Raw genomic sequence first — 18,395 nt, 5'->3', positions numbered from 1 at the left:
AATTTAGTGCAGAGAAATTATATTTTTCGGCTGCTGTTCCCGTTCCAGTTCCAGCTTTCTCCGGAACTCGTTTTTAGCGCTCAAAATTTCCGAATTTATCGAGATAAATGACAGTATATATGTGGAAATTGTTCTTAATGCTGTCATAGGGATGAGGTTCCTTTTATTTCTTTTTTACTCACTTCCCTTCCCAATCAACCATCATTTTCATTAATTGCCACACTGTAAAGCCTATAGGTACTGTGTTTTTTTTTTACGTAGCCATCATTTTTAGCTCTACACATATTTTTTAAGGATAAAAGTTTTTTCCTAAGGATGAAGGATAATGTGTCTGGCGTTAATCAATCCGCTTCCGGATCTGCCCCCACGTTCACTTCAATTCAGGGATCGTTTGAGGTTCACGAACGTGTAACTGGCCTATACAATGACTTCCGGGGGCCAGGCGATGTGTCAAGTCACTGTGTTTTTATCCTCCAGCACAAGTCTGGTACCAATTTACCGATCCCGGGAGGATGAAAGGCTTGGTGAGCACTGGGGCGGTTTCGAACCTCCGATCGCTGGTGAAGGAAGCGGCGGTACCTCTAACCGCTACACTACACCCTCCCACACATATTTTATAAACAAACAAAATGAAGTAATACTAAAAACAAAGGTAATTTAATTGAAAATAAACAGTAAAAGAAAGGATAAAATTTCTAGCAGTTTCTGGCTTACCAATCGGACTTCCTTTTTCTTCGGATTTTTTTTGGATTCGCCAACGCGTTTGCTTGAACTCGGAATCGCTGAGGTTTTAAGCATCGAGCATAGTGGCCTATACAATGAGGCTTGTGGGGCTAACGGATGTAAATATATCAGGTCAGTATTTCTGTCCTCCCAGATAAGGTTGATGTCAATTTATGGAATCCGAAGGGATGAAAGGCTTTGCTGGTTCTAAGGCGGTTTCGAACCGTTGACCGATCGTCCAGCCAAAGCTTAACCTCTTACCAACTGCGCTTCCGCCGGTCCTGAAAATAAGCAATAAATAATAGAAATAAAGCTTTTCCCAAGTATCAGAGTAACGTATGTCAATTATAAAATAATATCAGAAATGAAAAAAATAATATAGTTGAATAGTAAAATTATGGATGAAATTTCAACGAATTTGGATCATCTCTTCTCTCTTCTTCTTCTCTTAATACATATTGTCGCTTGATATTTCACATATTTTTATTTTAAACGAAGTTTTTGAAAAAAAAACACATTTGAAATCACGCGTGAATCCTAAACGTGCGATTTTCGAGCCATTCATTCCAACATTATCCGTTTCACTGCAGTTCGTGGAGGAAAATTCTCACGGCCGTTTTCTTTTTTTTCTTGAAAAATTCGATTTACGAGGTTACTCACATTTACTATGAATTACAATCTACGGGTGCAAAATTGCGTCTACGATCGCGTACTTCTGCAAATGTCTTCAATTTTGAACAAAAAATTGTCCTAAAACAGGTTTCTTGAAATAATTTTCGGTGACGGTAATCCTTTGAAACATTTCTGTGCTCGGCGCAGTTATTAACTCAACTACGGAACTAGTTTTGTACTATATGTATAGTACAAAAAGAAGGAAAATATAGAATTTCGAACAAAGAGAAAAAAAGAAAGAAGAAAACGAAAAAAAGAAAATGAGACATAGTTCTAGACAATTAGTATTATTATATTTCTAAATTCTTTTTTTTTTCTAATTTCTAAATTTGAATGCTACGATATGTGTGGGAAATTAGAATCTAACCAGAACCGTATATCAAATGCACTGTCTAATATCTCTCGTATACAAACAAATAAATAGGCCCAGATCCGAGTGAAGCCCGGATCCTATCCCTAGTTTGAATCCCACAAACAGGACCGGATAGTTGTGAGAGGCAGATAGGGCGGTTTTTCACGGCGCCGACTCCGAATACATAGAGGTAGCGTTGGAAAAAATGTTTTGTACCGGGGTGCCGAGGATTTTGCTCCCACCCTAAACAATAACTCACCTCCGCTACCTCGCTGTTACAAGAGCAGAACTCTCAGATTCTTCTATGATGGATAATTCAAAAATTTGCAAATCTGGATTTTTTATTACTTATAAAAATGCTCTTTACCAGAAACTAGCTGTTTTCAAAGTCAGCATGAATTAGTCGCGATTGAGAGAAAATCCTGAATCCACTCACATCCACTCCATCCATCCATCCATCCAATATATTTTGAAATAAGAAAAAAAAATAGGAAATATATTTTGGTATTTGATTTTTTGCCAACTTTGTACGGAGGGTCTAGCAGGTAGTTCGCAAGAACCACAGCGAAAAAGGTAAATATTCGTTATAAGTATAAAAAAGAAACGGAGCAGATGCAGCGAATTGTTCAATTCACCCGACGTAGCAACTTTTTGCACGCATTGAATTGACTAGCTGCAAAAATAAAAAAAAATATTAAAAACAAAACAATATAAAAAATATATAAAAAGAAATGGAGGTGAAACTGTCGCACAAAAGAACTGTCTGCACATGTTCAGGTGATAAAATTCACTTTTAGCAATTTTATTTCGTCAATGTCATGCGTGTAAAGAGTTGCTTCGTCGGAAATATTGATTTTTTAAAATTTTGTTTCTTATAATATAATATAGTTTAATAATTTTCTTTATAATACAATATAATTTACCGATCTCCACCTTTCTTCATTTCGCTGTTTCCGACTCAACTGCTTTCTGGATTTATACAGAGTGTATAGCTGTAGTTTTTGGAAAACAAACAAACTGCGACACGAACTCTATATTTCAGTAAAAAAGACCATACATCGAAAACATTCCAGAACATTAACTTGAATGAAAAATAAATAATGAGCACTAAATGTGCTGCCTGCATATTTTCTCAGAGCTAAACTTTTTTTTCTTCTAAAAATTCCCTTACAGCCATTAATCTTCACCTTTTACATTGGAATTGCATTGCAAAACGAAAACTACAAAAATGTTGATGGCTGCAGGAGCTGAGATAGGACCCCCTGAAGAAAAATTTGGTAAAAAATTAACTTGCTGGATGCGTAATGGTTTAAAGGTGTTCTTTTAGATTTTTTTCTTTTTCAGAATTGAAAATCTCAGAAAAAATTGTTGTTTTAAAGTTGCCGCATCTTCCGCACGTTAAGGAATTTGCATCCGAATTGTTCAAAGGCGGAAAATTTCCGCCTTCCCTACGTTTGCAGAAAACGTACTATGATAATTGATTAACGTTTCTTTGTAAACTTTTAGCAGAGCGTAACGCGCACTTTTGCGTAACTCGTCGCTGCGAAAATTCGAGAACCTTCCATTCATACGCGATGAATTCATTCCGTTTTTTGTTTGTTTTGTTCATTGTTTTTTTTTTGCTCATCAAATCCTCTTCTCATCTTTTTCATTCATTCATTTCGTATGGAAGTCCTTGTGTATCCGTGTAAATCGCCGTTTAATTGATTTTGTAGCCGAAATTCGCGATACGATATTCGTGCGTGGATTCCAGAGATGGACCACGACCACAGTAACCACGTTGGCCATATCGGGCAGAACTCAGTGGTTGGCGGCTCCGCCCACCTGGATCATTTGCCCGTGGTTAGCGGTGAACAACAACACGGTTCGATGCATTCGATGGCTTTCCATTTCGGCAGCATCGAGACGATATTGTTCAATTTCTGGAAGACTGGTGATGCTGGCGGTAAGGATTTTTCTATTGTCCTTAAATTTCTCTAAAGAAATAATTCTATAATTTTAATTCTATAATTTTTTAAAATCTAATAATTTTTTCTCTTATTTAATCCTAAGAATCTCCAACTCTAATTCCTTCAGATGAAATAGAATAGGAATGGGAATAGTAGTAGCGCTCAGGATTTAACTTTGTATTTATTTTTGACCTCCTTAATCTTTTTATCTTTTCATATTTTTTTCAGAAAATTCATCTATTAATACAATACTTATGCACTTGTTGTGTGTTACTTATAAACATTCATTCATTTCTAAGCATTTAAGATTATTTGGAATATTATTTGAAATCCACTAGAACTTAGGATCTAAGGACCAGATCAATATCTTCTGGATCAGAAGAGTCAATAGATCATAGTGCAGATCGATTCCTTTCACTAGATGAGAGAGGAGGGAGAAGGATGAAGCGCAATGATAAATATTTCCTCGATGTCCGTTATATTTCAAATTTTTCTAATTTAAACTGAAAATTGTTTCGGTCCTCCGAGAGCAGCCATTTTAAGCAGTTCATCGTCCTATCGCTCATTTATACGTTACAGTATATTTTCACATCGGATCCACTAAGATTTTCGGTTCTGTTTCGATCTCGGAACTTTTCTACTTGACTTTATTATTATTTATTCTTTCTTATTGTTCTTATTATTAATTTTCCTGATTATCACATACTAATAGCGAATAATTATTTATGTGTTGCAATTATTATTTATATACTACGTATTATTATTATACATTTTTATATTGCATTGTTTGCTACTTATTATTTATTTATATACTACACGTTATTATTATAGCACGTTATTGGTATATTAGTACACATTTTTACTATATTGTTATTAATTATTATTATTATTATTTTATATTATAATTATACTACTTCACATCTTTTACTATATTATTATAATATATTACTACTACATTACTATTATTATATATTATTATTATTGCTATCTTATTTTTATTATTATTTACCATCATTATTATTACTGCTATTATTATTGCTATTATTTTTTTTATTTTACAACCATTTTGCGCTGGAACACTTTTTTTAAAATTTTATCATGGGATGTATACTGTTAGAAATATTCACCATCTATAAAGAAAAGGAAAAAGAAAAATCCTGAAACGGTTGGCCTGATTTTTAGTATTTTCTTGAAATTTATTATTTATTTATTGAGAGGAAACAATTTTGCGATTCCTATGCGCTTATGCAATATACGTAATCCTATAAAAATGATTTACGATGCAAATATTTATGACATATTCGTAATCATAATAATTTTCGTGGTGTTTGTGTAATATGACTCTGTTATGCGAATATTAACCTGATTCAGGGACTAATTTATGATTCAGAGGAAAGAATTTTGTGTATAGAATTCACCCACCGACGGTACGTGCACTTATACGTGCAGCTGTAAATGAATAGAATGGAATATGTTAGGGCAGAATTTTTGGATTCGTGATCATCACGATCGTGAATTTAATTCCTAAGCAAAATTTGGTTTCGATCCGCCGAAAACAAGGACTTTGTCCGATTCTTTTTAGGCGGAACGTTCTCGAAAACACGTTACACGACATAAAAACTCTATGATTTACGTACGTACGTTTAGAATCTCGGGAGAAATTCCCCTAGACAAAATGGGAAGTTGAATTTCTTTTTATCTTACAACTAAAATATATCCTGAGTGATACTACATCCTTGGATGCAAAAGGAGAGTTGTGGTGGAAAAAAAGTCTGTGGAAAATGTGACATTCTGTTCCAAACTCTTCAGAAACTCTACTTCAGAAACTCGAAATTCTATTCCAAACTCGGCTACCTCACCTATTTCAGAAAGTTAGAAAAGGTTAATTTTGTAAAAAAAAAAGAAATAGAAACTTTTATTTTGGCACCATCACATGCATTAACTATTCAGATTATTTTTATTCAACTTTTTAAATTTATTTTTGACTTTCGAAGTTTCGATTTCGATCTCGAAATCCCTTTAAAATCGTTACGATTAGTCTTTCAAGGATTTCAGTTAAATAGAACTAGCATAAATATCCGGTATTCACTGTATTCACGCCAAAGAATCCATTCCATTCAATCTGTTACTACTCTAACTCCTCCTTTTTTTTGAATTCCAAAAAACATTTCGATAGATGTTGGTGTGGTAATACTTTTCCTGGAACACTATCTCGTGTTTTTCCCAGGTTCTCGTAGCGGAAAACTGGTCTCATTTATCATGACGCCTTCGAAGTACATATTTTACACTGAAGCGAAGATGGTAACTTCCGTTCGCATCACAGTCGTTTTCCAAATTTCGATTAAAGAATGAAAAACGTTTGAAAAGGAATTTTTCAAAATTCAATCTCCGATTCTTACAAATTATTGAATAAAATTATTTCAATACATTACGTTGAAAAAAAAAACAAACACGAAAGTATAACTTCCTCCTATTTTTTTGATAGGATTAAGTGCTAAACGCTTAAAATTCGAAATTCAGTTCCCAAATTTTTTTTTTCAAATTGCAAAACAAAGAAATTTCAATGTAATAACATGAAGTCAGATCTTGTTCTCAAAAGTGCATAATCAGCACAGAATTTGTTCGAAAGAGCCGAAACGCAATGCGATTGCGGGTGGACACAGCAGAGAGAGGAAATAATTTGCGCCAGACAGAGAGAGTGAACGCGTTGCCGCCGCGACGCGTCACGGTCGCTCGGTTGAACGCATCCGGTGAAGGCAATAAAATTCTCGAGAAGAAAATGGATGTTCATTATTTTTCTCTCATTTTTCCATTACAAATTCTAAAATAAAGGTCCACTATAAAAACAAGATATTTTCCGGGAATCAGAGCAAACTTAAACCAACTAAACTTTATTTTAACGTTCTTATAAGTCAGAATTAAATAAATCCCGTAGAAAACATTAATCGGGCAGGATATGTTGTTTTTTTTTGTTCTGAATGTAATCATCCGAATTTTATTAAAATCTCAAAAACAAATCAAATAAAATAAAAATGGATAAAATGGATAAAATCAAATCCACTCTCTAACATTCCTATTTTCTCATTAAGGTATCATCCTGTCTTGTGTTGTGATCATTGCGATGTGCTTTCTCATGGAATTGGTTCGATTTTTACGGACGTATAGGTCAGCTCAACAACCAGCAACGATGGGGGATCGATTGCGGTGAGTTTGATCTTCTCTCACCTGTGTTCGACTGATTCAGTGAAGGTCACTTGGATTTCTGTCAAGAATCCATAATTATTTCTTTATGCAGTTTTTTTTTCCTTTCTTCCCGTAATTATCTATTCCTGTTCGTTGAATTAATGGAAATAGAAGGAAAATAGATAGGGGGAGTGGAAATTCACTTCATATGATAAGTAGCTGCTCACTTATCACTTATGAATTGAGTTTTCCACGTTCTTTCTCACCCTATCTATTATCCTAGCAACGGAGGATCACTGGAACCAAAAGAAAGCAAGAACCACGGTTCCGCGCTATGGATCCAGTTTAGGTGTGTTGCTGGTGCTGTCTGTGAAGAACCGGATGAAGAAAAATTGTTGACGTTCTTCTCCAAATAGTTATCAGGGTTCTTCTGATCAGTAAAGTAAAAAAGTTGCAAAGTTTATTTACTGCTCTGGAGATACTGAAATTTCCTGAAATTCTTACCCAGAATTGACGTCCAGTCTCTCCTTTGATATTGGTAGAAGTTTGAAAAAATCTGCAGAAAAAGTAGCGGAACGTTAGATTCGAGTAGGAGAAACTGTTAATTTTTGAGAAAAAAAAACCGAGAGATTTTTTTTTCGAAAAAGTATCCTCTTATAATGAGTTATATTTTTAGATTTGAACCGACCGTGTCCAGCTTCGTAGTGTTCGATGCGCTGCTACATTTCATTCAACTCGCCTTCTCCTATTCACTTATGCTTATCTTTATGTCATTCAATGTATGGCTTTGTTTAGCGGTTCTAGTAGGAGAAGTCGGCTCACGACTCTTTTTCAACATTCTCTTTCCAAGCCTTATGAATTCTGGATCTATGTCAGGGGGTTGCTAGTCAGGTCACAGGCTTTACTCCGGGCTTTTATTGATCGATGATCGTTTTTAAAATATTTTTCTTCACTCACACACATACACACTAAAAAATACGAACGTTATCGAAGGGTTCAATTGCTGTGCCTTACCATTACCTAGCTTAGAAGAATCGCTTCCTTCTATTCATTCACCTTAGCTGTCTGTATATATGAGTGTGGATGCATAAATATTAGGTTTTACCTATTCTATTTGTGGTTTTTTTTCCTCGGATATTTCAACCGTTTCTTTTTTTCGTGCTAGAGCCTACAACAGTGGAAGAGTCTAGTAAATAGTCTATCCTGAAACTCGTTCCATTAATATGCTCCCATTTTTCTTTTGCATGTTTATGAACGAAAAAAAATCGTGGAGAACCGGTGCTCGATTGTACTTTTCTCGTCGTCTTATACGTCATTAAGAGAAAGTGTTTCTTTCACAAAACAGTAGAAATTGAAATACATAGATTAAGAAATACAGTAATAAATCTGAAGAATTATTTTTTTTTCTTGTTTTACCAGCGAGGTTCTGGTGAAACTTCATTTTTAGCCTCTCATTTCGACAGCCTCATCTTTATTGAGACCTCGAAATGGTTCGACGTCTTTGATGCTATGCATATCACATCATATCATATCACATCAAACTCCTCCTCTCTCCTTGCCAAACCTCGATATGCAGCTCCCAGCTGCTCCATAAGAGAGCTCCGAACATGGGAACTAACTGTCCAGTCCCACATACTAGCGCGGCTGGTGAACCACCACGTTCTTATGGATTGTCACCCAAGGCAAATGAGACCTACGCACTGTACGAGGTATCTTTAAAAGCATCACCCCACGAAGGTGATGCAGATTTCAGGTGGAGTATTCTTATAGGAGATAGTAGATTATGGATAGGAGGGTGATTCCGTCCATTTCTTCCTAATTGCCATAAAAAAAAACGGCCTGGAAGATGCGGCGCTGCACAAGGCTGCCGCGCTCCAGTCGAACTCCCTGTGGAAAATAGTGCGCCAGAACGCCTGAAGCCGTATCTTCCGAACCGTTTTTTACTGCAATTAGGAAGAAAAGGACGGAATCAGCCCCCTCTCCATAGTCTCCCATCCCGTATACGAATACTCCGCCTGAAATTCGTACCACCTCAGATTCGTGGGATGATGCCTTTAAGTACTTGTGTATGGATGGTGTCAGGGAACTCCATATGGGTCAATTGGCTGGTAAAAGATACATAAGCAGGACGACACCATTGAGGCGGCACAAGAATGTGAAACATGATGTTAATGAGCATGAAATAACGTCGACAATACTAGCCTACGAAAAAGAGATATCTACTAAGAATCTATTAAAAGAGTCCTTGATTTTCGTCAGGAATTCATCCATGAATAACAAAAATGAGTGCTCATCAATTACTAGTGGCTTTGCCTTGTTCGTAACGCTCTGAGACCTATAAGAGCTATTGTCCCTCATCCAGTTCCTTGACGCTATCCAGACACCAGTACTTAAAGGAATCATCCCACTAATCTGGAGTGGTGCAGGTTTCAGGTAGGTTATGCCTATACAGAGTCTTAGATTATTTTTATTATTATTTACTATTATTATATATTATTATTTTATTTTTTTTATTTTTTTTAGAGAAGGGTGATTTCGTCCATTTCTTCCTAATTGCCGTAAAAAAACGGCCCGGAAGATACGACTTCGGGCGTTCCGGGGCGCTATTTCCTACAACGAGTTCGATTGGAGCGCGCCAGCCTTGTGCACGCGCCGCATCTTTCGGGCCTTTTTTTGGGGCAATTAGGAAGAAATGGACGGAATCACCCACCTCTCCATAATCTACGACCAAGTATAGGCATAATCCTTCTGAAACCCGTACCACCCCAGATTCGTGGGGTGATGTCTTTAAGGGCACTGAACAGTGAATACATCTCATTCGCCATTGATAGCATCCATAAGAACGCGGTGGTTCACCAGCTCCGCTAGTCGGTGAGACTGGCCAGATTCTTTTCCTGTTCGGAACTTTGCTTAGGGCGGCTGGAACGATATCGAGCCTTGGCAAGGAGAGAGGAGGAGTTTGATGGGATATGCATGGTATCAAAAAGCTCGAGCAGTACTCAGGTTTGCGATAAAAGGATTCTCGATGGATAAATAAAGTCTCAGCAAAACTTCGTTGGAAAAACAACAAGACATAAATTCAACAAGTTCTGCCGTGGTCTTAAGAAGAGAGCACTTGGAGATTGTCCGGAGAGTTCTTGAAATCCGGAGAGTTTTTCTTTATGGAGGAACTGAAATGGCTTTGGACATGGTTCGCACGTATCCCATCAAGACGTCTGAGCAAACGAAGAAAATCTTAGAGTAATCTATCCATGAGAAACACAACGAGTTCTGGAATTAGAGGACTTATGATGTTCTGTGCTGAGAAATGACAAAGGTACAAGTATCTGCAGTAAAGAGGTGTTTACACAAGCTTCTAATCCTCAAATATCAATATATGGATATTTGCACGGGAAAACACCTAAACAAACAATGACTTTGCCGATTTGTGTGAGGGATTGATTGGAATTCAACAACAATGCTAGCAAAATACGCATCGGTCAAGACAGGAACTGGTTCTCTAGTAATGATTCTTTGCCGTCCTCGAGTACTTATTGAAATTTCTTTGAGCTTTCGTGTTTGCTATTATTCTCGTACATCTACAATCGTATATCTGTTCTTTTTTTCTTTTTATTTCAAATATTAATAGTTCTTACAATACCTTCAGCAGAAATTTGTAATACACTTTATTGTGGTAGTTTTCTGTTTGGGACAGTTGAGGATTGTAATAAAAAGAGAATAATAAGAATAGAACCGCATCGTGTCTCATTAGTCGACAAATGATTATAGTGAAACAAAAATTATATGCGAAATCCCCGTCAAAATAATGTCAAGTTGTTTTTGAAATAGTTCCGATCACTGTACATAGTTGTGAATTGTTTGTGATCGAAGAAAATTCGGTACCAATTCAAACATCCTGAATTTACATCGATTCGAATCCTGCTCGGTAGTGTAGGAAGCTCAGAACTAGCAACGTACTGGATGCTCAGGATCAATAAAAAAAAACGATGCACACTCAGTTCAGAACGACCCGGAGATGCAGCAAACTTTGTTCTTTCTAAATATGTATATATTCATGTCTTACGCAAATATATTGACATATATATCTTTTACAGAGGCCGGGTATGCGAGTCTGAGGTACCTGCTCGACTCTACTTATATTAAATGCAATCAGGCATTTGAGCATGCCCACTGAGCACGTACAAGCTTTATAACTTGCAAAATTGTATGGCAGAAACTACACAGATATTGCAAAAAGGTACAGCACACCACTGGTGACTAGCGGACACGTGTCAAACATCTAGAGTCAGTCACCAGAGGATAATCAGATCAGCTACGAGAGAGGTATTCAGCAAAGATGAGCTAAAGCCAACTCGTACCATCCAAATCGTTCAAGAAGTACGCTTGTAGGCGACTCCATTGCCAACGACGTCAAGCTGCGAGTCTATAGTCGGGTCAAAACGACATTAAGCACGGTGCAGTTACGCAAGCGGCTGCGCTCGAAGCGGTGCGGTGGAGATGACATTTGGAATCGAAGTGGGATCATCGCGAACTGCAGCGATGGATGGCGCTAGTACTGGTCCTCTCTGAATCTTAACCACTACGCTCCGCTGAGCCGCTTCAAGCGCAGCCGCTGAAGCAACTGCACTGTGCTTCATGTCGTTTTGCCCCTACTATACCTATCCGTGATTTGGCATATCATGAAAGAATCTTTGATAACAACTCTCCGTTTCGTTACACTGAACTGCCGAACTTCGTTGACGAGAGGTAATCAAGTCATTCAGCGTTGAATAGGTAGTTTACGCAAGCACCATGTGCCGCAATCTATGGAAGAGCGACGAATGGATGAATTCTTGTGCGAGCTGTAGCTGTAGATCGAAAAGGTTGGGCAGAGCTATGTTCAATGACACGCTTAAAGGCAGCATACCACGAATCTGGGGTGGCACGGATCAGGTGGAGTATACGAATAGATTATGGATACCGGGGTGGTTCCGCTCATCTCTCTCTGATTTACTGCAAGCAGCCGGCCCCTGAATGCTGTTTTGAACTATGCCTTCTATTGCAGCGCGCCACCCTTGCACACGTAGCGTCCCTTACTGACTATTGGCGCAGTCCGAATTTATTTTCGACGAATCGTAGGGCGGAGGCGGCGCAAGGGGTGGAGCTTTGCAGTAGATGGTGTCGTACAAAACAGCATTCTGGAGACGGCTGTTTGCGGTGATGCAGAGAGAGATGAGCGGAATCACCCCCCGTCTCCATAATCTACGATCCCGTATACGAATACGCCACCGGAAATCCATACCACCCAGATTCGTGGGGTGATGCCTTTAAGCGAAAATGCGGGAAACCGCCTAAGGCGGTTACACCATCCCGCCGATTAAGTAAAAAAAACATTCTTCAAATAAGAGTGTTTCAAAGCTAGATTTTGACATTGCAAAATACTGCTTTTGATGCCACTCGGTTACTATTTGAAAGAAAAAAAACTCTACAGAAGAGGCACAACTCTTTATTTGCTAAAGAGCATTGCAACTGTGTTCACGATTTCCAAAGGTGAATCACAAGCAATGAGAACGCCGGTTCATCGCTAATCAATGTCTTCTAGAGATTCGTAGTCATCACTATATTTATCACCTGAAAAGCAATTATCGATAATGATTACAGCTGTCAGGTAAAAACGAGCTGACGTCTATTATATTTTTAAGCTGAGTCGCGCTCGAAATGGGATCCTGTGCAGTCGAACAGCGGAAATGAGCAAAGGTCCCATCGTTCCAGTTTAAAGACACCCCATGAATCTGGATTTCAGGTGGAGTATTCGTATACAGGATTGTAGATTATGAAGAGAAGTGTGATCCCGTCCATTTCTTTCTAATTACCGTAAAAAACGGCCCGGAAGATGTGGCTTCGAGCGTCCCGGGGCGCTATTTTCTACAACGACTTTGCTTGGAGCGCGCCAGCCTTGTGCACGCGCCGCATCTTCTGGGCCGTTTTTTTTTGCGGCAATTAGGAAGAAATGGACGGAATCACTCCCCTCTCCATTATCTACTTTCCCATATACGAATACTCCAGTTGAAATCCGTACCACCTTAGATTCGTAGGGTGATACCTTTAAGCTCTGTCGCTTACTCAATTGCACCAAGTTTCAGACTTTTTTTGACTAGATGAGCACTTAGGTAAGGGATAAATAGTAGGAATAACTAATTACAAACGTTGTGTTGTCATTTTCAAAGAGAGAAAAGTCTTGGAAGGTGCTTCTGAACTAACGTACCTGGTCTCCTTCGAATTCCTCCAACAATGATCTCCTTATTGTCGCATGCTAAAGGACTAGGTACACAAATGGTGTAACGGGTGTTGGGGATGGTGGGGGCACCTAACACTGCTCTAATCAAACTGCACATTAGAGCGCACAATTTTCGGTGGAGGTTGGGGGAACTATGACAATTTTCGGTTTTGTTTAAAGTACTACATGATATGACTTACTCATTCGCTTACAGTAAGACTGTTTGGGAATTTGGTAAAGTAAAGCATCAGTGGTTCTAGAAGTACCTTCCTCTTTCCTTTAGCATGTTTAGCCTACATATTATAGACCCTCTAAGACTAACTGTTTAGGTTTAGGGCCTCAACCGACTCAGTTATTCACTTTCAGTGATGAACTATCGATTGATAAAGTAGTGCTCAAGTGGGAAGGGCATCGGCCAGTTAGTAACGGTTTTCGCGCTCCAGATGAGGTTTTGCGCTCTAATACGCACATTGATTAGAGCAATGTTGAATGCCCCCTCAACTACATTCTATTCAGGGAATATTTGGGAAATATTCTGAAGAAAAGTAGGAAATGAATCATTAACAAATAAAGATTAATGCAAAGTTGTTTTTACAACAGTTCGAGGTGAAAGCGGACATAAAGATGAACCCGTACCAGGGAGTGTCTGTGGGTCTGTGTGTGTGTTTTCACCGGAGCTGTGGAATTGCCCAAGGTTGTTTAGGGACATTCAATTTCTCACAACCATGAACAAAGCAAATAGTTTATTACCTTTCTTATAAGCTTCCATGCATCGTGCTTGATCAGTGTCTGCCTTGTATACCTTTGATTCTTTCCAGATTTTCTTAACGAACACATAATGTTATGGGAAGTTTTATGAAGAAAAAGTTGTATACTTTACATCTGTGTGTCTGCCATGAAGACTAGACTTTTTTAATTTTTCCTTTTTTTCTAGAGATATATTCGTACATTTTTATTATCGTGAAAGCGTTTAATATCAGCATGTCACGAATCTGACGTGTACGGGTTCCCCAAGGAAAAACTAGAGATGGGTTGTAAACTGCAAGATACGGGGTGGTTCCTCCCATCTATTCCACGCCCTTTTTTTTACTTTTTTTACGACGACTTTACTTGCAACGTGAACGCCACCTTTGTGTACTCCCCGCATGCACGAGCGAGCGGTTGAAGAATGATGAGATCTGTTCGCCAGCCTGTTTAAGTAAAACTAAGGAAAAGGTTGCTAAGGGGACCGGAGTGTGTACACAGAAGAAAGCGTGTACAGAGGAGAGTTCTAACGTACCTCGTCGGAACTAAAAGAGTTCCCACGCTCATCAGGAAGGGAACAACGAACCACCCTGAATCCTGCCATCTACCTAAAATCTTCTTTAACTTTCCCCCGAGGAACCCATACGTCGTCAGATTCGTGGTATGCTGCCTTTAATGGAATCCGAACCCACCACCACGTAACTGCATCGAGACGAGCAATAATCTTCACTGCAGGCGCAGATAATTGGTTTTTTTTTTTCCTATGTCGAGAATACAACTGTTATGAGGCTAAAACAAATATTTTTACGAAGTTGTAAACAATCGTGGAAAAATACATCTTTATAATAGATACCCCACAGAAAGTCTGAACGTCCGGCTAAAGCCGGACTTCAGACTTTCTGTGGGGTTTGCTTAGCTCGCTTCACTGATCAACGAAAATTAATATTAGTGCCGTTTTCTATGAAATTGGACTCGTGTATCTCCAAAAATCTTTCTTCCATTTCTATATTATAATTAAAGGCAAAGAATTTCATGGACTTCTTTCTAAAAGCGTCAGTTCTACATTTGGAAAACATTCGAACTCCAGCTTCAAACACTCCTTATCAATATATTACACACAAAATTTAAAAGTTTCACTCGAAATATGGGTTTTCCTCCTGTTTTCCCCCAACAGTAATCAAAGAATGATGTTTTGCATAAAATGACGTGAAAAACATCATTCTACTGATAAAGATAACGTTCCACGTCAGATCATGTAAACATCTTGCTACTATTTGAGCAGTCGTTTGCTTACGCGTTTCCACTTTCTGAGAACGGCGTGCTACCAACTTGAGGCGCGGAGGAGTCATAAAGGTGAAAAGCGAAGCGCCCAGTGGCCACGGCTATGAAACGGCTGCAACTATTTATCTTTTGCAGTACATGTACATGAAGTTATCGCGCATCATTTCGACGCCGGTTGTCCCGTCGCACCCCCTTCTATAGGTATCTGGTGCCGGCACACCAACCCGACGCCCGGTGGACCCGTCGTAACTTCTATAGGTATCTGGCGCCGGTGCACCAATCCGACACCGTGGGACCCATAGCACCCCATTTTATAGCTTTCTGGCTTAGAGGCAACCACACGACGCCGGTGGACCGGTCGTAACTTCTATAGGTATCTGGCGCCGGTGCACCAATCCGACACCGTGGGACCCATAGCACCCCATTTTATAGCTTTCTGGCTTAGAGGCAACCACACGACGCCGGTGGACCGGTCGTAACTTCTATAGGTATCTGGCGCCGGTGCACCAATCCGACACCGTGGGACCCATAGCACCCCATTTTATAGCTTTCTGGCTTAGAGGCAACCACACGACGCCGGTGGACCGGTCGTAACTTCTATAGGTATCTGGCGCCGGTGCACCAATCCGACACCGTGGGACCCATAGCACCCCATTTTATAGCTTTCTGGCTTAGAGGCAACCACACGACGCCGGTGGACCCATCGCACCCCCTTTTTCGAATTTCGTGACACACACACACACACACACACACACACACACACACACACACACACACACACACACACACACACACACACACACACACACACACACACACACACACACACACACACACACGGACTAAGCGCGTTATTATATATCATGATATCGGTGAAGGAGCTGTACTCCGTAAAGTACATAAGAAAACTGGGTTTTCTTTGTTATCTACACCTGAACGGAACTGAATTCAGTGTGCGTATCCTACAGATGTTTGCAGTGGTACTGTATTATCCTTCCTTTCTTGTTTTATCTGAAATGGTGTAGTTGGTAAGATGTTCGACTGTGACTGCACGATCAATAGCTCGAAGCTGCTGTGCGACTAGCCAAGCCTTCCATCCCTTCCATTCCTTCCCCCTTGAGAAATTGGTACCAAACTCGTTCGGTTGGATAAAAAACATTGATTTGACTTATTGGATATCCACTATATGGGATAAAACAGGTTCAGAACTCCAAACTATTCTAAATTGAAAAGATTGCGTAGGCGCATCCCTTTAAGAATTTATCAGCGCCGTGTGCTTCATTCACTATCTTTTAATCGTTACCGAATTTGTTCATTAGGGTGACTGTGATGCGACATTGATTGAGTTAAGTTAGGACGAAGAGACAGTATTCGCCCAGCAGAGGAGCGTCGTGCGTTGCGGCAGATGCGTCGCGTCGACACAGTTGAACACGTCCAGTGGTGACGTTATAAAAAGAATAACACATAGTCTGCACGAAACGACCTGAAGCCTAGCTCATTTGTGTAAGCGGCTGCGTTTGAAGTGACACAGGAGGCTTGCGGTTGCGATCGACCTCATCGATCGATACTCATTCCTCAGTCTGGAATCGATTGCAGCGGGCGGGGGACCCGACTCGATCGCAACAGTTAACTCCATCGTTCCACTTGGAGCGCAGCAATTTACACTAATTAATAACTTTAGGCTTCAAATCATTTTAAGCGGACTATAAGGTCGTTTAGAGCACTTTTTCTGGTCGAAATGATAATGTGTTAAATGACTTTGGTTGAAGTTAAAAATTTGAAATTGAGATGATGGGAAATAATTGAATTAATATAAATAAAAATAACATAAATTTTTGAAAGTCTCACGTGCTCGCTGAATGTAACTGTATAGTGAGCGGATCTTTCAATATTTGTTACATTACAAGGAACATCCATTTGGAAAAGACATTGTGGTCTCTTATCTGTTCTCTGAAGCACATCCATAATCGCTTTCAATATCTCCTTAAAATTCCAATAGATCTCAGAAAAGATACTTCTATTTTGAATTCTTCATCTCTAAGATACTCAAGATTCCAATTCCAACAGTTTAAACTCCAGGAGAGGTCTACCATGAAGAGGTGCAGAAGTAGCGCTGGCAGTGAGAATCGTTTTTCTGGAAAATTCTTTTTGGAACTACTCACAGGTGAAACCTGATTACTTAGCGTTTTTACATTTTCCACGTTTTTGAGGAAGGTTAAAGGACGAAAAAATACTGGAGTCAATAAAATTCATCTGAAATGCGTCATCTTGTCTTGTCAACTTCAACTCAGAATCGTTCATAGAGAATCGATACTTCCTAATTTCAACTGGTGCAGCACCGGCTCATTCCGCCTCAGGCAGTAGCGAACCATCAACCATCAAGTCGATCGTAGAGACACAGTGGAACCTCTTACGGATTTCGCTACACTCGCGTGGGAGCCGTCTTAGGAGAATTATGAAATACAATCCTTGCGGAGATTTTACTCTCACAATTACAAGTATACATCAAGCTTCCCCTCCAGGGCATCCAATGGTTCGGTTGATTTACTTGATATCTTAGGTTTGCCTATGTTCGACGGTCCTTGAATCTTGGTATGGTGAATCACCGTGCCAAGGGGCATGGTGAATCAATTGTCCAATTCAGGTGGAGTTCCTATACGGGGTCGTAGATTACGGTGAGAAGAGTGATTCCGTCCATTTCTTCCTAGTTGCCGTAGAAAACGGTCCGGAGGATGCGGCGCGTGCACAAGGCTGGAGCGCTCCAATCGAAATCGTTGCACACAATGGCGCGCCGGAACGCTTGAAGCCGTACCTTCCAAGCCGTTTTTCACGGCAATTAGGAAGAAATGGACGGAATCACCCTTCTCTACATAATCCACTCCCCCTTATAAGAATACTCCACCTGAAATCCGCACCACCCCAAATTCGTGGGGCGATGCCTTTAATAAATTTTCTCTCATTCCGTTGAGATCAATCTACGACTGGGACCTCACGGCTCAACTCGAAAAACATTACCACCCCACCCCAAACCATTAGGTTTCCAGAAAACTTCAATCAACGTCGAACTACTCACCGAACATCGACGTTCTGTTGGATGCCTTGTTGATGGAATGACCATACCTCAGCTCAGCACTATTGACAATGATATTAGTGATCCTGATGTTTTTTGTTTTACTTCATTCTTCTATGGATGAATTTCACCTAGGAAGTGTACCTTCTTGAAAGGCTGCAGATC

The 18,395-nt window shown here is 39.5% G+C and overlaps 2 protein-coding genes across 5 annotated transcripts; one reads left to right on the top strand and one right to left on the bottom strand.

Annotated features, from left to right (window-relative positions):
• Positions 1 to 3,502: 3,502 nt before the first annotated feature.
• RB195_016985 (uncharacterized protein) lies at positions 3,503 to 9,916 on the top strand (the record flags this gene model as incomplete). 2 transcript variants are annotated; one of them, XM_064183766.1, is made up of 4 exons in its annotated part: positions 3,503 to 3,692; positions 6,786 to 6,900; positions 7,556 to 7,658; positions 9,794 to 9,916. In XM_064183766.1, 4 exons carry the CDS (start codon positions 3,503 to 3,505, stop codon positions 9,914 to 9,916), a joined length of 531 nt encoding a protein of 176 aa, XP_064039646.1. The 2 variants fall into 2 exon arrangements, with proteins under 2 accessions (XP_064039646.1, XP_064039647.1); XM_064183765.1 differs by lacking the exon at positions 9,794 to 9,916 and having other exon boundaries at positions 7,556 to 7,766.
• Positions 9,917 to 12,442: 2,526 nt separating this feature from the next.
• RB195_016984 (uncharacterized protein) lies at positions 12,443 to 18,278 on the bottom strand (the record flags this gene model as incomplete). 3 transcript variants are annotated; one of them, XM_064183764.1, is made up of 8 exons in its annotated part: positions 12,443 to 12,489; positions 13,124 to 13,171; positions 13,886 to 13,958; positions 14,572 to 14,581; positions 14,610 to 14,668; positions 17,009 to 17,110; positions 17,176 to 17,294; positions 18,234 to 18,240. In XM_064183764.1, 8 exons carry the CDS (start codon positions 18,238 to 18,240, stop codon positions 12,443 to 12,445), a joined length of 465 nt encoding a protein of 154 aa, XP_064039644.1. The 3 variants fall into 3 exon arrangements, with proteins under 3 accessions (XP_064039644.1, XP_064039645.1, XP_064039643.1); XM_064183763.1 differs by lacking the exons at positions 14,610 to 14,668; positions 17,009 to 17,110; positions 17,176 to 17,294; positions 18,234 to 18,240 and adding an exon at positions 14,264 to 14,325 and having other exon boundaries at positions 14,572 to 14,587; XM_064183762.1 differs by lacking the exons at positions 12,443 to 12,489; positions 13,124 to 13,171; positions 13,886 to 13,958; positions 14,572 to 14,581; positions 14,610 to 14,668 and adding an exon at positions 16,109 to 16,171 and having other exon boundaries at positions 18,176 to 18,278.
• Between the last annotated feature and the right edge of the window lie 117 nt (positions 18,279 to 18,395).

This window comes from Necator americanus, chromosome II (assembly GCF_031761385.1).
Source record: "Necator americanus strain Aroian chromosome II, whole genome shotgun sequence".
Taxonomy (NCBI): domain Eukaryota; kingdom Metazoa; phylum Nematoda; class Chromadorea; order Rhabditida; family Ancylostomatidae; genus Necator; species Necator americanus.
This window is presented reverse-complemented; position numbering and strand designations above follow the sequence as displayed.